The sequence below is a fragment of the Hypanus sabinus genome, chromosome X2 (assembly GCF_030144855.1).
Source record: "Hypanus sabinus isolate sHypSab1 chromosome X2, sHypSab1.hap1, whole genome shotgun sequence".
NCBI lineage: Eukaryota > Metazoa > Chordata > Chondrichthyes > Myliobatiformes > Dasyatidae > Hypanus > Hypanus sabinus.
The window spans coordinates 12,871,298-12,887,669 of NC_082739.1; the positions used below are offsets into that span (position 1 = coordinate 12,871,298).

At 39.3% G+C, this 16,372-nt stretch overlaps 1 protein-coding gene across 1 annotated transcript in view; it reads left to right on the forward strand.

Annotated features, from left to right (window-relative positions):
* cbl (Cbl proto-oncogene, E3 ubiquitin protein ligase) overlaps positions 1-16,372 on the forward strand; it is a 150,130-nt gene that overhangs the window by 82,727 nt on the left and 51,031 nt on the right. The window contains exon 4 of the mRNA XM_059956967.1: positions 3,185-3,341. Coding sequence (XP_059812950.1) covers positions 3,185-3,341 — 157 coding nt within the window. The remainder of the gene's footprint in view (positions 1-3,184; positions 3,342-16,372) is intronic.

The window sequence follows — 16,372 nt, forward strand, 5'->3', positions numbered from 1 at the left end:
CATCAATGCTTGACAGAACAACACAGAACACAACAAGTAACAAAACAACAAAAGCAAATATAAGCCTCTCTCCCACCCGCCCACACTCACACAGGGGCAAGCTTCTGGGTCTCTTGTTTCCATGCTTTGGCCATTGGGCTTTGACTTCAATTTCCGGATTAGCCAATGACAGGAGCCTGAACTCCAGGCTCAATCTCTGGGTTTACTGACTCACCAACCTTCTTGCCTCCTGCTCACATAGGTATCTGATTCTGGGACCCACTGACATGACAGAGGCCAACATCCACCCATCCACATTACTGGCCTTCAAATGCAGAACAGAGGCATAGACCGTGGATGTTACACCTCTATTTCAGCATTTTAGCCTATAAAATTGACCACTGCGGGGCATACTGAGAAAACAAAATTGAGCTTGCTTTCAAATAAGAACACTGCTAGAGCTAGAAGAATTAAAAAAAATAGGAAGGGTACTGGGATGCAAGCAAATATAGATGGGTACCCCATCACAACAGATATATCACCTGCCATTTATGCGAAGTGCAGAGACAATAAGGTGAAGCCATGCTGGACTGACACCAGAAGGCAGTGGTGACTTGATATACACCAAGCTTCTGGGTTATTTAAGCCCAAATTAGAAGAGGAAATATGCATGGCTGAAGCAGATATAGTAATGGAAACATCTGGAGATCTCCTTAGGATCATATAAGATACTAAAGTTGAAAACAGGTAGATGGTGACCGGGGATTTAGTTGAAATCAGTGGTTAAGGAATGGAATTTGTGTAGGAGATCATTGTTAAGCAGAAACACTACAGCTTGACAACAGGCCTCAGGAGAACCCCAACCAGTTGGACAAGATCTGGAAGAGTAATCTGTTGACCTTACTTGGAAAGCTTCATGCCAAAGTAAAGAATACAGAGGCCAGGCAGTTATTTTCAATGTTTGTTTTCTTTTTGCTTGTTTTCAAGGATGCAGCATATGAGACATATGCAGTGTTGATTGGAATCATGTTCAGACTCGTATTATGTGACCAGCTGCACTGCTACGCATTATTTAATGTGGAACATTCTCAAATGATTTTACATATATTAAAAAACCAGTAAGAATGCTCCTTAACACTTTAGGTTTTACTTTTAATTGAAGTATCTTTGTTACTTTCCATTACTATTTTCTGTATCTTAGAAAAGATGCTGAGTCACTCCTGGAGATGATCTTGGGGTTATATAAAGATGTCAAAATTGCAAACAAGTATAGATGTTTATCAGAAGATCAGTTGGAGTTGATGTCCAGGAAATGGAATTTTTGAAGCATATCAAAGACATTTACATATTTCTTTTTAGATTTCTGTTCATGCAGTAGTACTAGTTAGAGGCATTCTAATGAGGGGTGAAGAGAGATGCATCTAGAAACTTCCACTTTCTTTGAGGGACAGCATCAGATGGATCCTTGGAAGACTAAAGTTAACTACACAAGAACAGAAAATATTGCTAATGATTTTCTAGCAATAATTGAATGGACAAGAGTGGAACCTTGCATGTGGGGCTTTATTCAGCTCAAAGACTGGAGAAATATTAGAGGTGGATGCTTTTATTGACTATGAGAGGGGCCACAGATGAGATGTTATGGACTTGATCTGTTGCTCACCTGTGCCATAATTGCTATTCTGTGTCTGAATTTTGAGTAAAATGTTCATGAATTTAGAAGGCTAGAGTGTTAAGTTAGCAGCATGTCAATAGTGCTGTTGCTGCTGCAAACTAAGAGTTCAAGTGTTTCATGATAAGATCATCAAGTAGTTGAAAATGCTGCACAGATGTGTAATTTGTGTGTAGAATAGGCAAAGAAAGTCAAAATTTAGAAAGCACACCTGTCACTGTTATGTTTATTTTAAAGAAAAGTCTTTGAATTTTGGATACCAGATGTACATGATATTGCTTGTACTGTCACATGTGTGTTTGAAGCATTAAAATTTAAAAATTTTGAACTATCTGATAGGCCTGTTGATGATTTTTGAAGAGTTTTGTGGCATCTGGTTTCATCTCAGCTGCCCAGGATGCTCGTGGCTCTGGTATCTGCAGGCTTCAGTGTGCACCAGTTTCATAGTTGGCATCTCTTTTGTGCATTTCAGTGATGATCCATAATGCACAGTGTTAACTCCAGTGACCTAATTGGTGTTGAATGTCTGTTTATCCATTGTAATTTTAGCTTTGGCCATCCTTTATATAAAATATTTTTGTCCTTTATTCTCCATTAGCGAAGCATTGGCTTCACGTATATTGGTTATTCCCTTATATTTTTCCCAAGTTGCATTTTATGTGTAAACTGACACTATGATTGTCGGTTGGCTGTGGACACTATCTGTGCCATTTTAGGTGCTGCCCCAGATGCACCTTTTGAGCAGATATTTAGATGTCAGCTGGTTAGAACTGTAAATCAGTGTGTACTTTCTGCCCTTAATTTGGAGATGGAAAATTCCATTTGTAATTTTGCAGTTGGTACCTTCATCAAGATGAGCTAAATCAGGACTGAATGTTAATTGAACATACAACTTTGTGTTTCAATCTAATCTGTGTTTTAAAAAAAATTATGACAGTCTAATGTAAGCTAGAATTTGGGTTTATTGTGATCAGTAATTTTCTTGTATAATGAACTATGAATTTTATTAACATTACTGTCAAAAATTACAATTTTTGCAGAGAAAAGCGGATTGTCCGTAAGGAGAATGCCACATTGCACTTGAATGTTTAAAGATTTATATAGTGAACTAAATGGTGGTATATACTTTGAAACAAGTTTATATAAGAAATTTAACAGCCCATGAATTTCTTTTCTCCCATGGTCCCTTTTGAGTTTCTTAATTTAAACTGCTGTTAGTAGCATGTGCACCTCCAACATATTATTTTGTGGCTTTACAATCTCAGTAATTCTTGGAAGGTAGGGAACTGTAGTTACAATGGCACTTGCACCTTCAATAAATATAAAACACATAATATAGGTTGCTAAAGCAACCATAAAGTAGATTGATAGATGCCACTGAAAAGGACAATTAACATTATTGAATGTTATAAATGAAAATAGGAGATGCATTGGATTGAAGTTATAGCTTGTCAACAACCTTCTTTGTTCTGTACCATTCCATTTGGTAATTTGTATGCTGACTGATCTGCCTGTGTCTTCTCTCTGTGTCAGGACCATTATTCACTGGAAGGTTTTTCGACAAGCCTTGCATGATGTTCATCCAATCACCTCTGGTCTGGAGGCAATGGCCTTGAAATCTACCATTGACCTGACATGTAATGACTTCATCTCTGTTTTTGAATTTGACATTTTCACCCGACTTTTTCAGGCAAGTACATAATTTTGTGACAAAGTATGAAATGTCTAATCGTTTGGTAACTTGATGGTAAATGCACTGAAACACTTTATCATTCTGCTCAAAAGCTTGCATGTCTAATTATCAGGATATCAGTTTGAATGTGGCATTTAGCTCTAACATACATGGATTAATAAAAGTTGAAGAAAAAAGCTACTGGACGGTTACTGAAAATTACCTGTGGCCTCCAGTGGAAGATGTATATGGATCCAATGAGAACAGGGTCCGGTTTGTTATCCCCATAATGTTGCTCATTGCTCACTCAAGGTAAGGCATCTGTGAGATTTTTGCTGAAATTTGATACTAAGTGGGCATGCAAATACAAGGCTCTTAACTGAATAAAATTAAAGGTTTAAATTTTGAAATTAGATGGCTGAGTGAGAAGAAAAGCCTTGAAATGGTTTATTTTCTTTGATAATTGTTATGACTGGGCATTTACCCCATCAAATTCATGCAGAGTAATCTGATCCTCCCCCTTATTTCTGTGAAAACTATTCTTTGTCAAATTTCCATGGATAGCCCCTGATTCTGCTACTATCTACCTACATTAGGAGTAATTTGTATTAGCATGTGTACAATCAGTCTTTTGGGGTATGAGTGGAACCCAAAGTACCTGGTGGAAATTCACGGTTGGAGGAAGAACACACAGACTCTACAGAGACAGTGTTGTAGTTCAGAATTGTGTCCAGGTTGCTGGAGCAGTAATACACCAGGTTGACCTGCAGTCCCACTATACCAGTTCTTCATTCTCGTGTATAAAATATGAAATGTTTTTCCAAAAGGTTTTTTTCCCTCTCAGTAATTTCTAGTATATGTAGATAGAAATGGTTTTCCCAGCAGGTTGATATATGTGCCTCCATAATAAGTGTTTGTTTGTGCTTGTAAAGATTATTAGTTGAGCATATACACTTTATTAGGTACACCTGTATACCTCGTTAATGCAAATATATAATTGGCCAAACACGTGGCAGCAACTCAATGCAAGAAAGTATGCTGACATGGTCAAAAGGTTCATTTGTTGTTCAGACCAAACATCAGAATGGGGAAGAAATGTGATCTAAGTAACTTTCATCATGGAATGATTGTTGGTGCCATATAGAGTGATTTGAGTATCTCTGAAATTGTTGATCTCCTGTGATTTTCATGCATAATAGTCTGAAGTTTACAGAGAAAAACATCCAGTAAGTGGCAGTTCTGTGGGCGAAAACGCGTCGTTAATGAGAGAGGTCAGAGGCAAATGGCCAGGCTGGTTCAAGCTGACAGGAGGGCGACAGTAACTCAAATAACCACGTGTTACAGCAGTGATGTGCAGAAGAGCACCTCTGAATGCAGAACACACCGAACCTTGAAGTGGATGGGCTACAGCAGCAGACCAAAAACATATTTGGTGGCTACTATATTAAGCAGAGGAGGTACCTAATAAGGTGGCTATTGATTGTATACAGGCAATAGGGTTCTTGCTTTTGAATTGTAAACTATTTTACTACTATAAAATTGCAACATTAGCACAAGAATCATGAGTCCCATTGTGCCACAGTCATCATTCATCAACAGTACTTAAGAATTCATGCCAATTGCCTACTCAAAAATAGATACTATTCTAAATTTTTAATAGTGTGAAAATCGACAGATTCACCAATATTTTGTGCAGTATTGTTGATAAGTAAAAGGAAATTTATTAAGATTGTATCAGGTCTGAAAACAACAGAAAAAGAATGAGCTGCTGCTGTTGAGAAACAAAAATAAACTAGTAACCTGTTAGCCTTTTAAGGCTCACTTCTATGGTAGCTCCCTTCCGATCTCCCTTCACAACAACATTACTACATATGTAAATTTAAAAATTGCTGACTGCTATGAGCACATCTGGATTTTTCAGAATTTGTTTGATCATCTCTGAGTGGACAGTTACATGATTAGCCATGCAGTCTTTGAAAGGTAACCATTGTCATTACTTGAATACGCTTTCTACATCTGTATCTCTGGTTAATGGAGATGTACCAATTGTTGCAAATATAGCAAAATGTCACTGGTCCAGTTTTGTTTGATCATTATAGTTCACACCAATATGAATCATAGTCTACTTTCATTATAACAATCAAGTTACAGATTTGAGATCCAAGGTTAAAGCACCACAGTTTTGATCATGTGTTTCTGCTTAAACTTTTGATCTTGCTGCTGTTGGAAATTGTGACATTCTGAGTTCATATTTTATTTGGTGGTCAGTAATAACTTTGAACTGCCTGCTAATCTGAAACCATGTTGGCAAAATCTAAAGTCAATTAAAAGGCCACAGTTTTAACATTCCCCTGCAAGTCAATTTTCTCAGGCAGCAGTGGCTGAAAAGGGCTTGCATTCTTGATAATTTATGGCAGTAGTTTCAAACTTTTTTTGGGTTACTGCCCCCTTGGCACCCAGACCACATACTCAGCGACCCCCTCTCCCTTTCTGGCCATCACATAAAAACTATAAAGAATTTTGATTTACAGTGCAGTGAAAGAAAATAGTAACTGCAAATTCAAAGCAGTGATAAATAAGATTTCTTTAATTACAGTAAAAATTTTCTTCAACAGGTTTAGAGTATATATTAGCATTCCAACTATTCGCTACTTTGTTTTTTCACTATTCAATGAGATAGTTGGGCTTGGTGCAGTAATATCAGCTTCCCAATATCAGGCTGAATGTCACTCAGTCTCAGATCCCCAAGTTCAGTAATTTGCGGTCTGTTTCATTGCTTTGAAAGAAGTTAGGCAACTACACTGAAACGATGCTGCACTAAATATCATGTCAGAAAGGTAGTAATGAACATCTTGACCTTTTCCACAGTGCAGGATAGCATTCAGAAATTTATTTCTGTAACAGAAAGTCTTTGTTTTTTTTTGAATCTTAGCTTCAGCTCAGTCATTTCAGACCTTCAGATTTTGTTCCATCTTCCCTGAATATTATGTAGAAAGTGTTCTCGGGTATTTCACATGGTTAAATCTTTTGTTGAAATATTGTTTTTTCCTGTATTCTGACCCTTGTATTAGCTGAAAAAATTGTGCCAGTGTGCAGTATGTAATTATGACAGCAATTCAAACCCATACTTTTTGTTGGCATATTGCCAGTAAGGTATGACTCACTTGGATGATCCACTGTTTATCTAGATCTTTGAATATGAATCAACTTGATAAATATACATTATAATAGGTAAAATGACATTCATTATAAATGAGTGGAGCAGTGCTCAGTTTATAATTTTTCCACTACAGTTAAAAGACTGAGTTCAGATACTACTTTCAGGAGTTGAGCACAAAAGCAAGACCAACATTCACACTGTAATATGGAGAAAATGCTATATTAGACCACAAGACCAAAAGAGATAGGAGCAGAATTAGGCCATTTGGCCTATTGAGTCTGCTCCATTATTTCATGGCTGATCTATTATTCCCCTCAACCCCAATCTCCTACCATCTCCCTGTATCCATTCATGCCTTGACCAATCAAGAATCCATCAAACTCTTGCCTTAAATATTCGTAATAAAAACTTGGCCTCCACAGCTGCCTGTGACAAGAATTCCACAGTATCCCCATTCCCTGGCTGAAGAAATTCTTCATTTCCATTATAAAATGGCACCCCTCTATTCTCAGGTTGTATCCTTTGGTGTTAGACTCTCCCACCATAAGAAACATCCTCTCCACATTGACTCTAATAAGACCTTCGCCATTTGATAGGTTTCAATTAGATCACCGCTCATTCTTCTGAATTCTAGTGAATACAAGCCTAGAGCCATCAAACAATCTTCATATGACAAACCATTCAATTTTGGAATCATTTTCGTGAACCTCCTTTAAACACTCTTCAGTGTCAGCACATCCTTTTTAAGATAAAGGGCCCAAAATTGCTCTCAGTACTCCCAAATGAGGGCTCACCAGTGCTTTGTAAAGCCTCTGCATAAAATCCATGCTTTTATATTCGAGTCCTCTTGAAATGAATTTGCCTTCCTGCACAAGGACTTCCAAGTCCCTTTGCACCTCAGATTTTTGAATTTTCTCTCCATTTAAAAAAATAGTCTACCCTTTCATTTCTTCTGCCAAAATGAATGACTATACACTTCCCAACACTGTAGTCTCTCTACTTCCTCAAAACTACCTGCCTCTTCACCTATCTTCATATCATTTGCAAACTTTGGAACAAAGCCATCAATTCCATCATATAATGTTTTTTTAAAAAAAAGTCCCAACACAGACCCCTGTGGAATAGCCAGTCAGAAAAGGCTCCCTTTATTCTCACTCTTTGCTTCCTGCCAATCAGCCACTGCATTATCCATGCTGGTATCTTTCCTGTAATATCATGGCCTCTAAACTGAAACTTACAGCACAATACAGGCCCTTCAGCCCACAAGGTTATGCCAAACATGTCCCTACCTTAGAAATTACTAGGCTTACCTATAGCCCTCTATTTTACTAAGCTCCATGTACCTATCTAAAAGCCTCTTAAAAGACCCTATCATATCCGCCTCAACCACCCTTGCCAGCAGCCTATTCCACGCACTCACCACTCTAAGTAAAAAAAAAGCAGTCTCGTGTGGCACCTTATCAAAGGCCTTCTGGAAATCCAAGTACACAACATCACCTGATTCTTTGTCCTGCTTGTTATTTCTTCAAAGAGTTCCAACAGATTTGTCAGGCAAGATTTTCCTGAGGAAACCATGCTGACTATGGCCTATTTTATCACATGCCTCCAAGTACCCTGAAACCACATCCTTAATTCTAACATCCTCCCAGCCACCAAGGTCAGACTAACTGGCCTGAAATTTCCTTTCTTCTGCCTCTCTCCCTTCTTGAAGAGCAGAGTAAGATTTGCAATTTTCCAGTCTTCCCAAACCATTCTAGAATCTAGTGATTTTTGAAGGATCATTACTAAAGCCTCCATGATCTTTTCAGCCACTTCTTTCAGAACCTTGGGTTGGAAAGCATTTGGTCCAGGTGACTTAACTACCTTCAGACCTTTCAGTTTCTCAAGATTGAAGACATGCAAAGTACTTACTCAGTGCATCCTATTACTTATTCATAGGCATTCTAGAAATTCCCCCTCTTGCAATCTAGCACCAACCTGAATTTCCCAATCTACCTTCATATTGAAATCCCCCCCCCCCATTAACATTGCCCTTTTGACATGCACTTTATCTCCTGTTGTAACTTGTAGACCACATCCTTACTACTGATTAGAGGTCTGTATATAACTCCCATTAGGGCCTTTTTACCCTTGTAGTTCCTTAGCTCTACCCACAACTATCCAACACTTTTCAAACCTATGTCACCTCTTTCTAATGATTTGATTTCATTTTTTTAAATTTACCAACAGAGCTATGCTATATCCTATCTGCCCTCCTGCCTATCCTCTCAATAGAAAATGTATCCCAGCCATGATTTGGTGATGCATACATTATACATGCCAATCTGTAACTGTGCTGCAAGTTCATCTACCTTATCTGTATACTGCATGATTTCAAATACAAAACCTTCAGTCCTGTATTCACCCCTTTCAATTTTTGTCTGTATTTTACATTGCAACTCATCCTGTTGACTGCAATTTTGTCCTGTATTCAACTTTTCATTGCTAGGAGTCTCATTACAGATAGCCTTTGTTTGTAAACCAGCTACTTCATCCTTGGCACTATCATTCTGGTTCCCATTCCCCTGCCAAATTAGTTGAAACCCTCCCAAACAATTGTAGTAAACCTGCCCGCAAAGATATAGGAGCTCCTCTGGTTTAAATGTAACCGGTCCCTTTTGTACAGGGATCCCAATGATACACAAATCTGAACTCTTACCCCCTACATCAGTTCCTCAGCTATGCATTCAACTACCAAATCACTATATTCTTACCCTCACTGGCACATGGCACAGGCAGCAATCCAGAGATTACTACTCTGGAGGTCCTGTTTCCCAGTTTTCTATGTAGCTCCCTAAAATCGCTCTTCAGGACCTCCTCCCCTTGTCTACCTATGTCATTGGTGCCAGTATGCACCAAGACTTCCAGCTGCTCACCTTTATTCTTGAGAATGCCAAGGACCCGATCTGAGACATCCCTGATCTTGACACCAGGGAGGCAACATCCCATCCGGGTGTCTTTATCATGCTCACAGAACCTTGTCTCTGTTCCTTTGAGTAAAGAACCTCCTATCAACACTGCATTCCTCTTAATGTCTCTGTTCTTCTGAGCCACAGCAGCAGACTCTGTGTCGGAGACCCAGTCACTTTGGCACTCCTGGTAGGTCATTCCCCTCAATAATATCTAAAGTTATATACTTGAGGGGAACTGCCACAGGTATACTCTGCTCTGACTGTGCATTTCCCCTCCTCTTGACAGTCACCCAGTTACCTGTCTCCTGCAAACTGGGGTGACCACCTCTCTGCAGCTCCTATCAATCACCTCCTCATTCTGCTGTATGAGTCAAAGGTCACCAAGCTGCAACTCCAGCTCCTTAATATACATGTTCTATCAAAAGCTGCAGCTTGGTGCACCTGGTGCAGATGTGTTTCTCCGGGAGAGTGCAGGTCTCCCAGACTTCCAACATCCCACACAATACAAAATACTGCTCCTGGAGCTATTCTCACAACACGATTATGCCCTAGCAGACAAGGAATGAACACATAAGAACAAAAAGAGAAAATTGCTAGGTACTTTACCTGATCCTGCCTAGGCCTGATGAGCCAAAGACACTAAAGACTGGCACACTCAAAAGAATGGCTGTATTAGTTTTATTCACCCTTTCTAATGAATCCCTTTCTGTTGATTGGTTGCTGCACAACTCTTCTGCAAAGCTCTGTTTCAAACCTTGATCGCAGACTTAATTGAAAAAGATTGCTCTTTTAACGCAGTCTATGTTGATTCGTCATTGCACAACTCAGAATCTGCCACTTAAACCATGATCCCACTCCTAATTGAAAAGGTAGCTGTTTTTACGCACTCCATCTCTGCTGATTGGTTGCCACATAACTCGGAGAATCTGTCGCAAAGCTGCCGTTTAAACCATGATTGTAGACTAATTGAAAATATAGCTGTTTTTACACTCTGTTGAATGGTCGCTGCACAACTCAAATCTGCCGTTCGAAACTTGATCGCAGCCCTAATTGAAAAGGTAGCTGTTTTTACGCCCTCCCTCTCTGCTGGTTGGTCGCCACACAACTCAGAATCTGCCGCAAAGCTCTGCTGTCTAAACCATGGTCGCAGACTAATTGAAAAGGTAGCTGTTTTTATGCAATTTCTCTCTGTTGATTGGAACTCAGAATCTGCCGCAAAGCTCTGCTGTCTAAACCATGGTCGCAGACTAATTGAAAAGGTAGCTGTTTTTATGCAATTTCTCTCTGTTGATTGGTCACAGCACAACTCAGAATCTGCCGCAAAGCTCTGCTGTCTAAACCATGGTCGCAGACTAATTGAAAAGGTAGCTGTTTTTATGCAATTTCTCTCTGTTGATTGGTCACAGCACAACTCAGAATCTGCCGCAAAGCTCTGCTGTCTAAACCATGGTCGCAGACTAATTGAAAAGGTAGCTGTTTTTATGCAATTTCTCTCTGTTGATTGGTCACAGCACAACTCATAATCTGCCGCAAAGCTCTGCTGTCTAAACCATGGTCGCAGACTAATTGAAAAGGTAGCTGTTTTTATGCAATTTCTCTCTGTTGATTGGTCACAGCACAACTCATAATCTGCCGCAAAGCTCTGCTGTCTAAACCATGGTTGTAGCCCTAATTGAAAAGGTAGCTGTTTTTATGCAATGTTGATTGGTCACAGCACAACTCATAATCTGCCGCAAAGCTCTGCCGTCTAAACCATGGTTGCAGCCCTAATTGAAAAGGTAGCTTTTTTAACGCACTCTCTCGCTGTTGATTGGTTGCCACATAACTCGGAGAATCTACCGCAAAGCTCTGCTGTTTAAACCGCGATCGTAGACTAATTGAAAAAGTAGCTATTTTTACGCACTCTTGCTGTTAATTGGGCACAGCACAACTCAGAGCATCTGCCGCAAAGCTCTGCCATTTAAACCATGATTTCAGCCCTAATTTTACGCACTCTCTGTTGATTGGTCGCAGCACAACTCATAATCTGCCGTTAAGCTTTGCTGTCTAAACTATGGTCACCAGCCCTAATTGAAAAGGTAGCACTCTGTTAATTGGTCGCAGCACAACTCGTAATCTGTTGCAAAGCTCTGCCGTCTGTAAACCAATGTCGCAGCCCTAATTGAAAAGGTGGCTGTTTTAACGCACTCCCTCTTTGTTGATTGGTCACTACATAACTCCGAGAAACTGACGCAAAACTCTGCTGTTAATACCTTGGGGTTGCTGTAGCCTGAAAGAGGTATTAAACCAAGGCTGTACATTTGCTAATACGAACATAATAAAGCATCTCTCAGGATTATTTTGAAGAAGACCAGAGAAGCCTGGTCTGGGCAATTGTCTTTTCATTGAATACAAGGTGTTTTGGGATGTGCTGAGGTAAAAGGTTCTATATAAATCTAAGTCTGTCTTTCTCCAGAAGCATCTCACGTGGCATGGTTGAAATCTAATACTATATGCAAGTTTGAGTGACTTAATGCAATAGTCATGTTAAGAGTGGTTCTGTATGGGAATGAAATGATACAAAAAATATAGCAGATTTTTTACTAGATATCTGGATTGTTTTGTCTGAGCCAAATATATTACTTTTTTTTTCAAACTAATTACTGCGAAACCCTTGAAATTTAAACATTTATCTCCATGAAAGTGTCTCAATATCATGCAATATCACACAAGAATATTTATTTAAATATTTGTCTTTCATTTTCTAAATGTGTTGTTTTGGCTATTTTCTGTTTCTCACTTGTCGTGATAATTCCTCACAAAATCAGGTGTATCAATTAACATCAAGGAGTGAATGTGGTACATACATTAATGACAGATGACTTTTCCATTTTCTGGTTATTATTGAACAGATCTTGTTAGCATAGTTTTCCTGTGATTAGGTTGATGGCTAAAACTCCGTGACTCTGGATTATTGAGAAAATATCAGGTACTGAGTGATCACTTTCCCTCCCAAAACCTGCTGTTGATTCCATTTCATGGAATAAGATCAGTTTCTCTCCCATTCCCCTTTGCCCTCATTTACTTGCCTGCTCGCTCTGTGACCAAAAGTCCACTTCCTGGTTATGCATTCGATCCTATGTTTAAGGTTCATGTTGATAGTATGAAACCGGATTATTCCATTTGACTTGTGTACTCATTAGAGCATTTTCTGCAATTAAGACCTGGTGTAAATTGAAATTGTACAAGTTGTACTTCACATTGTAGAAGCTTGAGCTACTGTCACCATAAATGGTAAGAGAAATATAGTTTAATATACTATTAGAGTTTATTCTTTTAATTTCTTTTGCATGAGTGGAAATTGTATCAATAATTTCTAATTTCCTCTGTTCTCGTTATTGATCAGAAGAATTTTCTGCTCGCTTTATCCTTTTGACCCTGTCTCACTAAAAGAGTGTAGATTAAGTCACTGGAGTGACGTGAAATTGTAAAATTATGTGGTGTTTCCTATGAATGGATTGTGTTATCCATACATGGAAAGTGTACACATAAGGATTTATATTTGTTGGAAAATATGACTGGGACCTAACAATGTACTTCAGTATGATAAGTTGTGTACAGAGCTTTTTAAAAATGGAGTATAACCTGACACATACATATCAAATAACTGCAATTAAGTAGAATAATTACACTTTCAAAAGATAATTACAGTAAGATAATCATATCTTAATTAAATCTTCATTGTAGGCTAAGTATATCTTTTTACAATTTTTTTCCCACTATTCTGTTCGAACTGCAAAAGAATAAGAATAAAATGAATAGTCGGATAAGCGCTACCATGAGGAAATCTGTAGATGCTGGAAATTCAGGCAACACACACAAAATGCTGGTGGAACGCAGCAGGCTAGGCAGCATCTATAGGAAGAAGTACAGCCAATGTTTTGGGCCAAGACCCTTTGTCAGGACTAACTAAAAGAAGAGATAATAAGAGATTTGAGGGGGAGACCTGAAATGATAGGAGAACACTGGAGGGAGAGGGATGAAGCTAAGAGCTGGAAAGTTGATTGGCAAAAGGGATACAGAGCTGGAGAAGGGAGAACATCATGGGATAGGAGGCCGAGGGAGAAAGAAAAGGGGGGGAGGGGAGCACCAGAGGGAGATGGCGAGCAGGCAAGGAGTGATTGTGAGAGGGACAGAGAGAAAAAAGAGAGAAACGAAGAAAAAAGGGGGGTGGATAAATAAGGGATAGGGTAAGAAGGGGAGGAAGGGCATTGAGGGAAGTTAGAGAAGTCAATGTTCATGCCATCAGGTTGGAGGCTACCCAGCCGGAATATAAGGTGTTGTTTCTCCAACCTGAGTGTGGTTTCATCTTGACAGTAGAGGGAGGCCATGGATAGACATATCAGAATGAGAATGGGACGTGGAATTAAAATGTGTGGCCACTGGGAGATCCTGCTTTCTCTGGCGGACAGAGCGTAGGTGTTTAGCAAAATGGTCTCTCAGTCTGCGTTGGGTCTCACCAATATATAGAAGGCTGCACCGGATGCGGTATACAGTATATGTTGGTGAGATCCGATGCAGACTGGGAGACAGTTTCGCTAAACACCTACGCTCTATCCGCCAGAGAAAGCAGGATCTCCCAGTGGCCACACATTTTAATTCCACGTCCCATTCCCATTCTGATATGTCTATCCATGGCCTCCTCTACTGTCAAGATGAAGCCACATTCAGGTTGGAGGAACAACACCTTGTATTCTGTCTGGGTAGCCTCAAACCTGATGGCATGAACATTGACTTCTCTAACTTCCGTTAATGCCCCACTCCCCTTCTTATCCCATCCCTTATTTATTTCCCCTTTTTTCTTTTTCTGTCTGTCCCTTTTACAATCACTCCTTGCCTGCTCTCCATCTCCCTCTGCTGCTCCCCTCCCCCTTTCATTCTCCCGAGGCCTCCCATCCCATGATCCTCTCCCTTCTCCAGCTGGGTTTCCCTTTTTCCAATCAACTTTCCAGCTGTTAGCTTCATCCCTCCCCCTCCTGTCTTCTATCATTTCGGGTCTCCTCCTTCCACTTTCAAATCTCTTACTATCTCTTTCATTTAGCCCTGACAAAGGGTTTTGGCCTGAAACGTCGACTGTACTTTTTCCTATAGATGTTGCCTGGCCTGCTGCGTTTCATCAGCATTTTGTGTGTGTGTTGCTACATCTACCCCTACCCCACAATCCTCATTGCCATTTAGGACCCTAAGCAGTCCTTCCAGGTGAGGCGACACTTCACCTGCAAGTCTGTCAGGTTTGTCTATGGTATCCAGTGCTCCTAGTGTTGCCTCTTTCACATTGGGTTGGAGGACATTGACATGGATTGGAGGACTTCTTCGAGCATCTTTGTTTTGTCTGTCTCAAAAAGCAGGATTTTCCGGTGGTGTCCCATTTCAATTCGACTTCCTATTCCCATTCCAACATGTTGGTCCATAGCCTCCTTTACTTTTGTGATGTGGTCACACTCAGGTTGGAGGAGCAACACCTCATTCCGTCTGGATAGCTGCCAACCTGATGGCATTAACAGGGATTTCTCTAACTTCCAGTAATCTCTCCCCATTCATGCTTTTTTCATTCCATTTTCTGCTCATCTCTTGTCCTCTAATGCCTAAACCCATTAGAAGAAAGTTGGAATGTTGCATTCTCTTAGCTATTATCCTGCACTCCCAATAGATATCTGATCTTTGTTTTGGCAGGCTGTAAAGTCAAATGATTGTTGTGGACATTTGCTGACATCTGTGACTGATCAGCATTTTCCTTTAATTGAATTTGACTGCATTCAGTCAGTAACTTCAAATGAGACATCTTTTTTGAGGAAATCCAGAAGTTTCAAACTGTAACCTCTGTATGTACTTGTATAACAATCATAGGTCTGGTGGAAGGGAATGCTCAGAGCTAAAAATATTTTGGTGATGTACATGTGTTGACATGTTGAGCAGCTCTTAAACTTTGAGCTCAATGCTCATAACTTGATTAAGTACTTTAAAGTCTGTCTACCTGTTACTTTACAAAACATTGTTTCTGCAGTTTAAATTACCTCATTTTAAATTGGGTCTCTCATCAACCATGTCAATAGTCTAGTTCAGAACGGGGTTCCCAGCATCTACAGTAATAAAGTGATCACAGGCTACAGAATAATAAATATTAAGGTAATGACTGATAATAGATTAGGCGTCAAGTTTATAATGCATGACTGGATATTTTTATCAGAATTTAATTACATATACACAATATTTGCTGGTCCATAGAAGTTAAATTTGAATGATCTGAGTAGTTTCAACCTCCGGTTTGAATAATTTCAAAAATTAATACTTTGCGGTACACTTCTGATTACATTTCAGATTAATTTAAATGTTCGTACAAAGACTAATCCTGAATCGACTATGTACCACTAACTATAAATTCAACTCTAACTGAAAAATTTTTCTCTAACAAAATCATTTGAACCCCTCAGCCTTCAGGTATTGTTGTTAATTGGTGTCATTCTGCTTATTGCACTAAATTTATTTGGGGAATTCTGCAGTGGTGTCCTTGCTGGTCACTAATGCTATTAATGTTAAAAATGTTTCCTTTCTTGTTTGCCAGGATATCCTGAATTGTCTTTGTTTGCAGTGTAATGGAAATAGAATGAGGATCAAATGTATGGATTAATAAAATTTTGAAGTTTTCAGTGCTCGTAATTTCAGGGAATGGTACTGCATATGTTATCTGGGTCATTTATCAAGTAAGGTGAATTCCTCAGCCTGTAGAAGTAGTGATGGAAAATGTGGAATTGCGAGACAATATGCAAATTGATTGGCAGTAAATCTAATTTGGTTAATATCTGGGGGAAAAAAAAGTAAGATCACCAAATTACAAGCATTAAGGTAGCTTTTTAGTGTTGACATTTCTACATTTAATTCTGTACGAAGAGAAAGCGAGG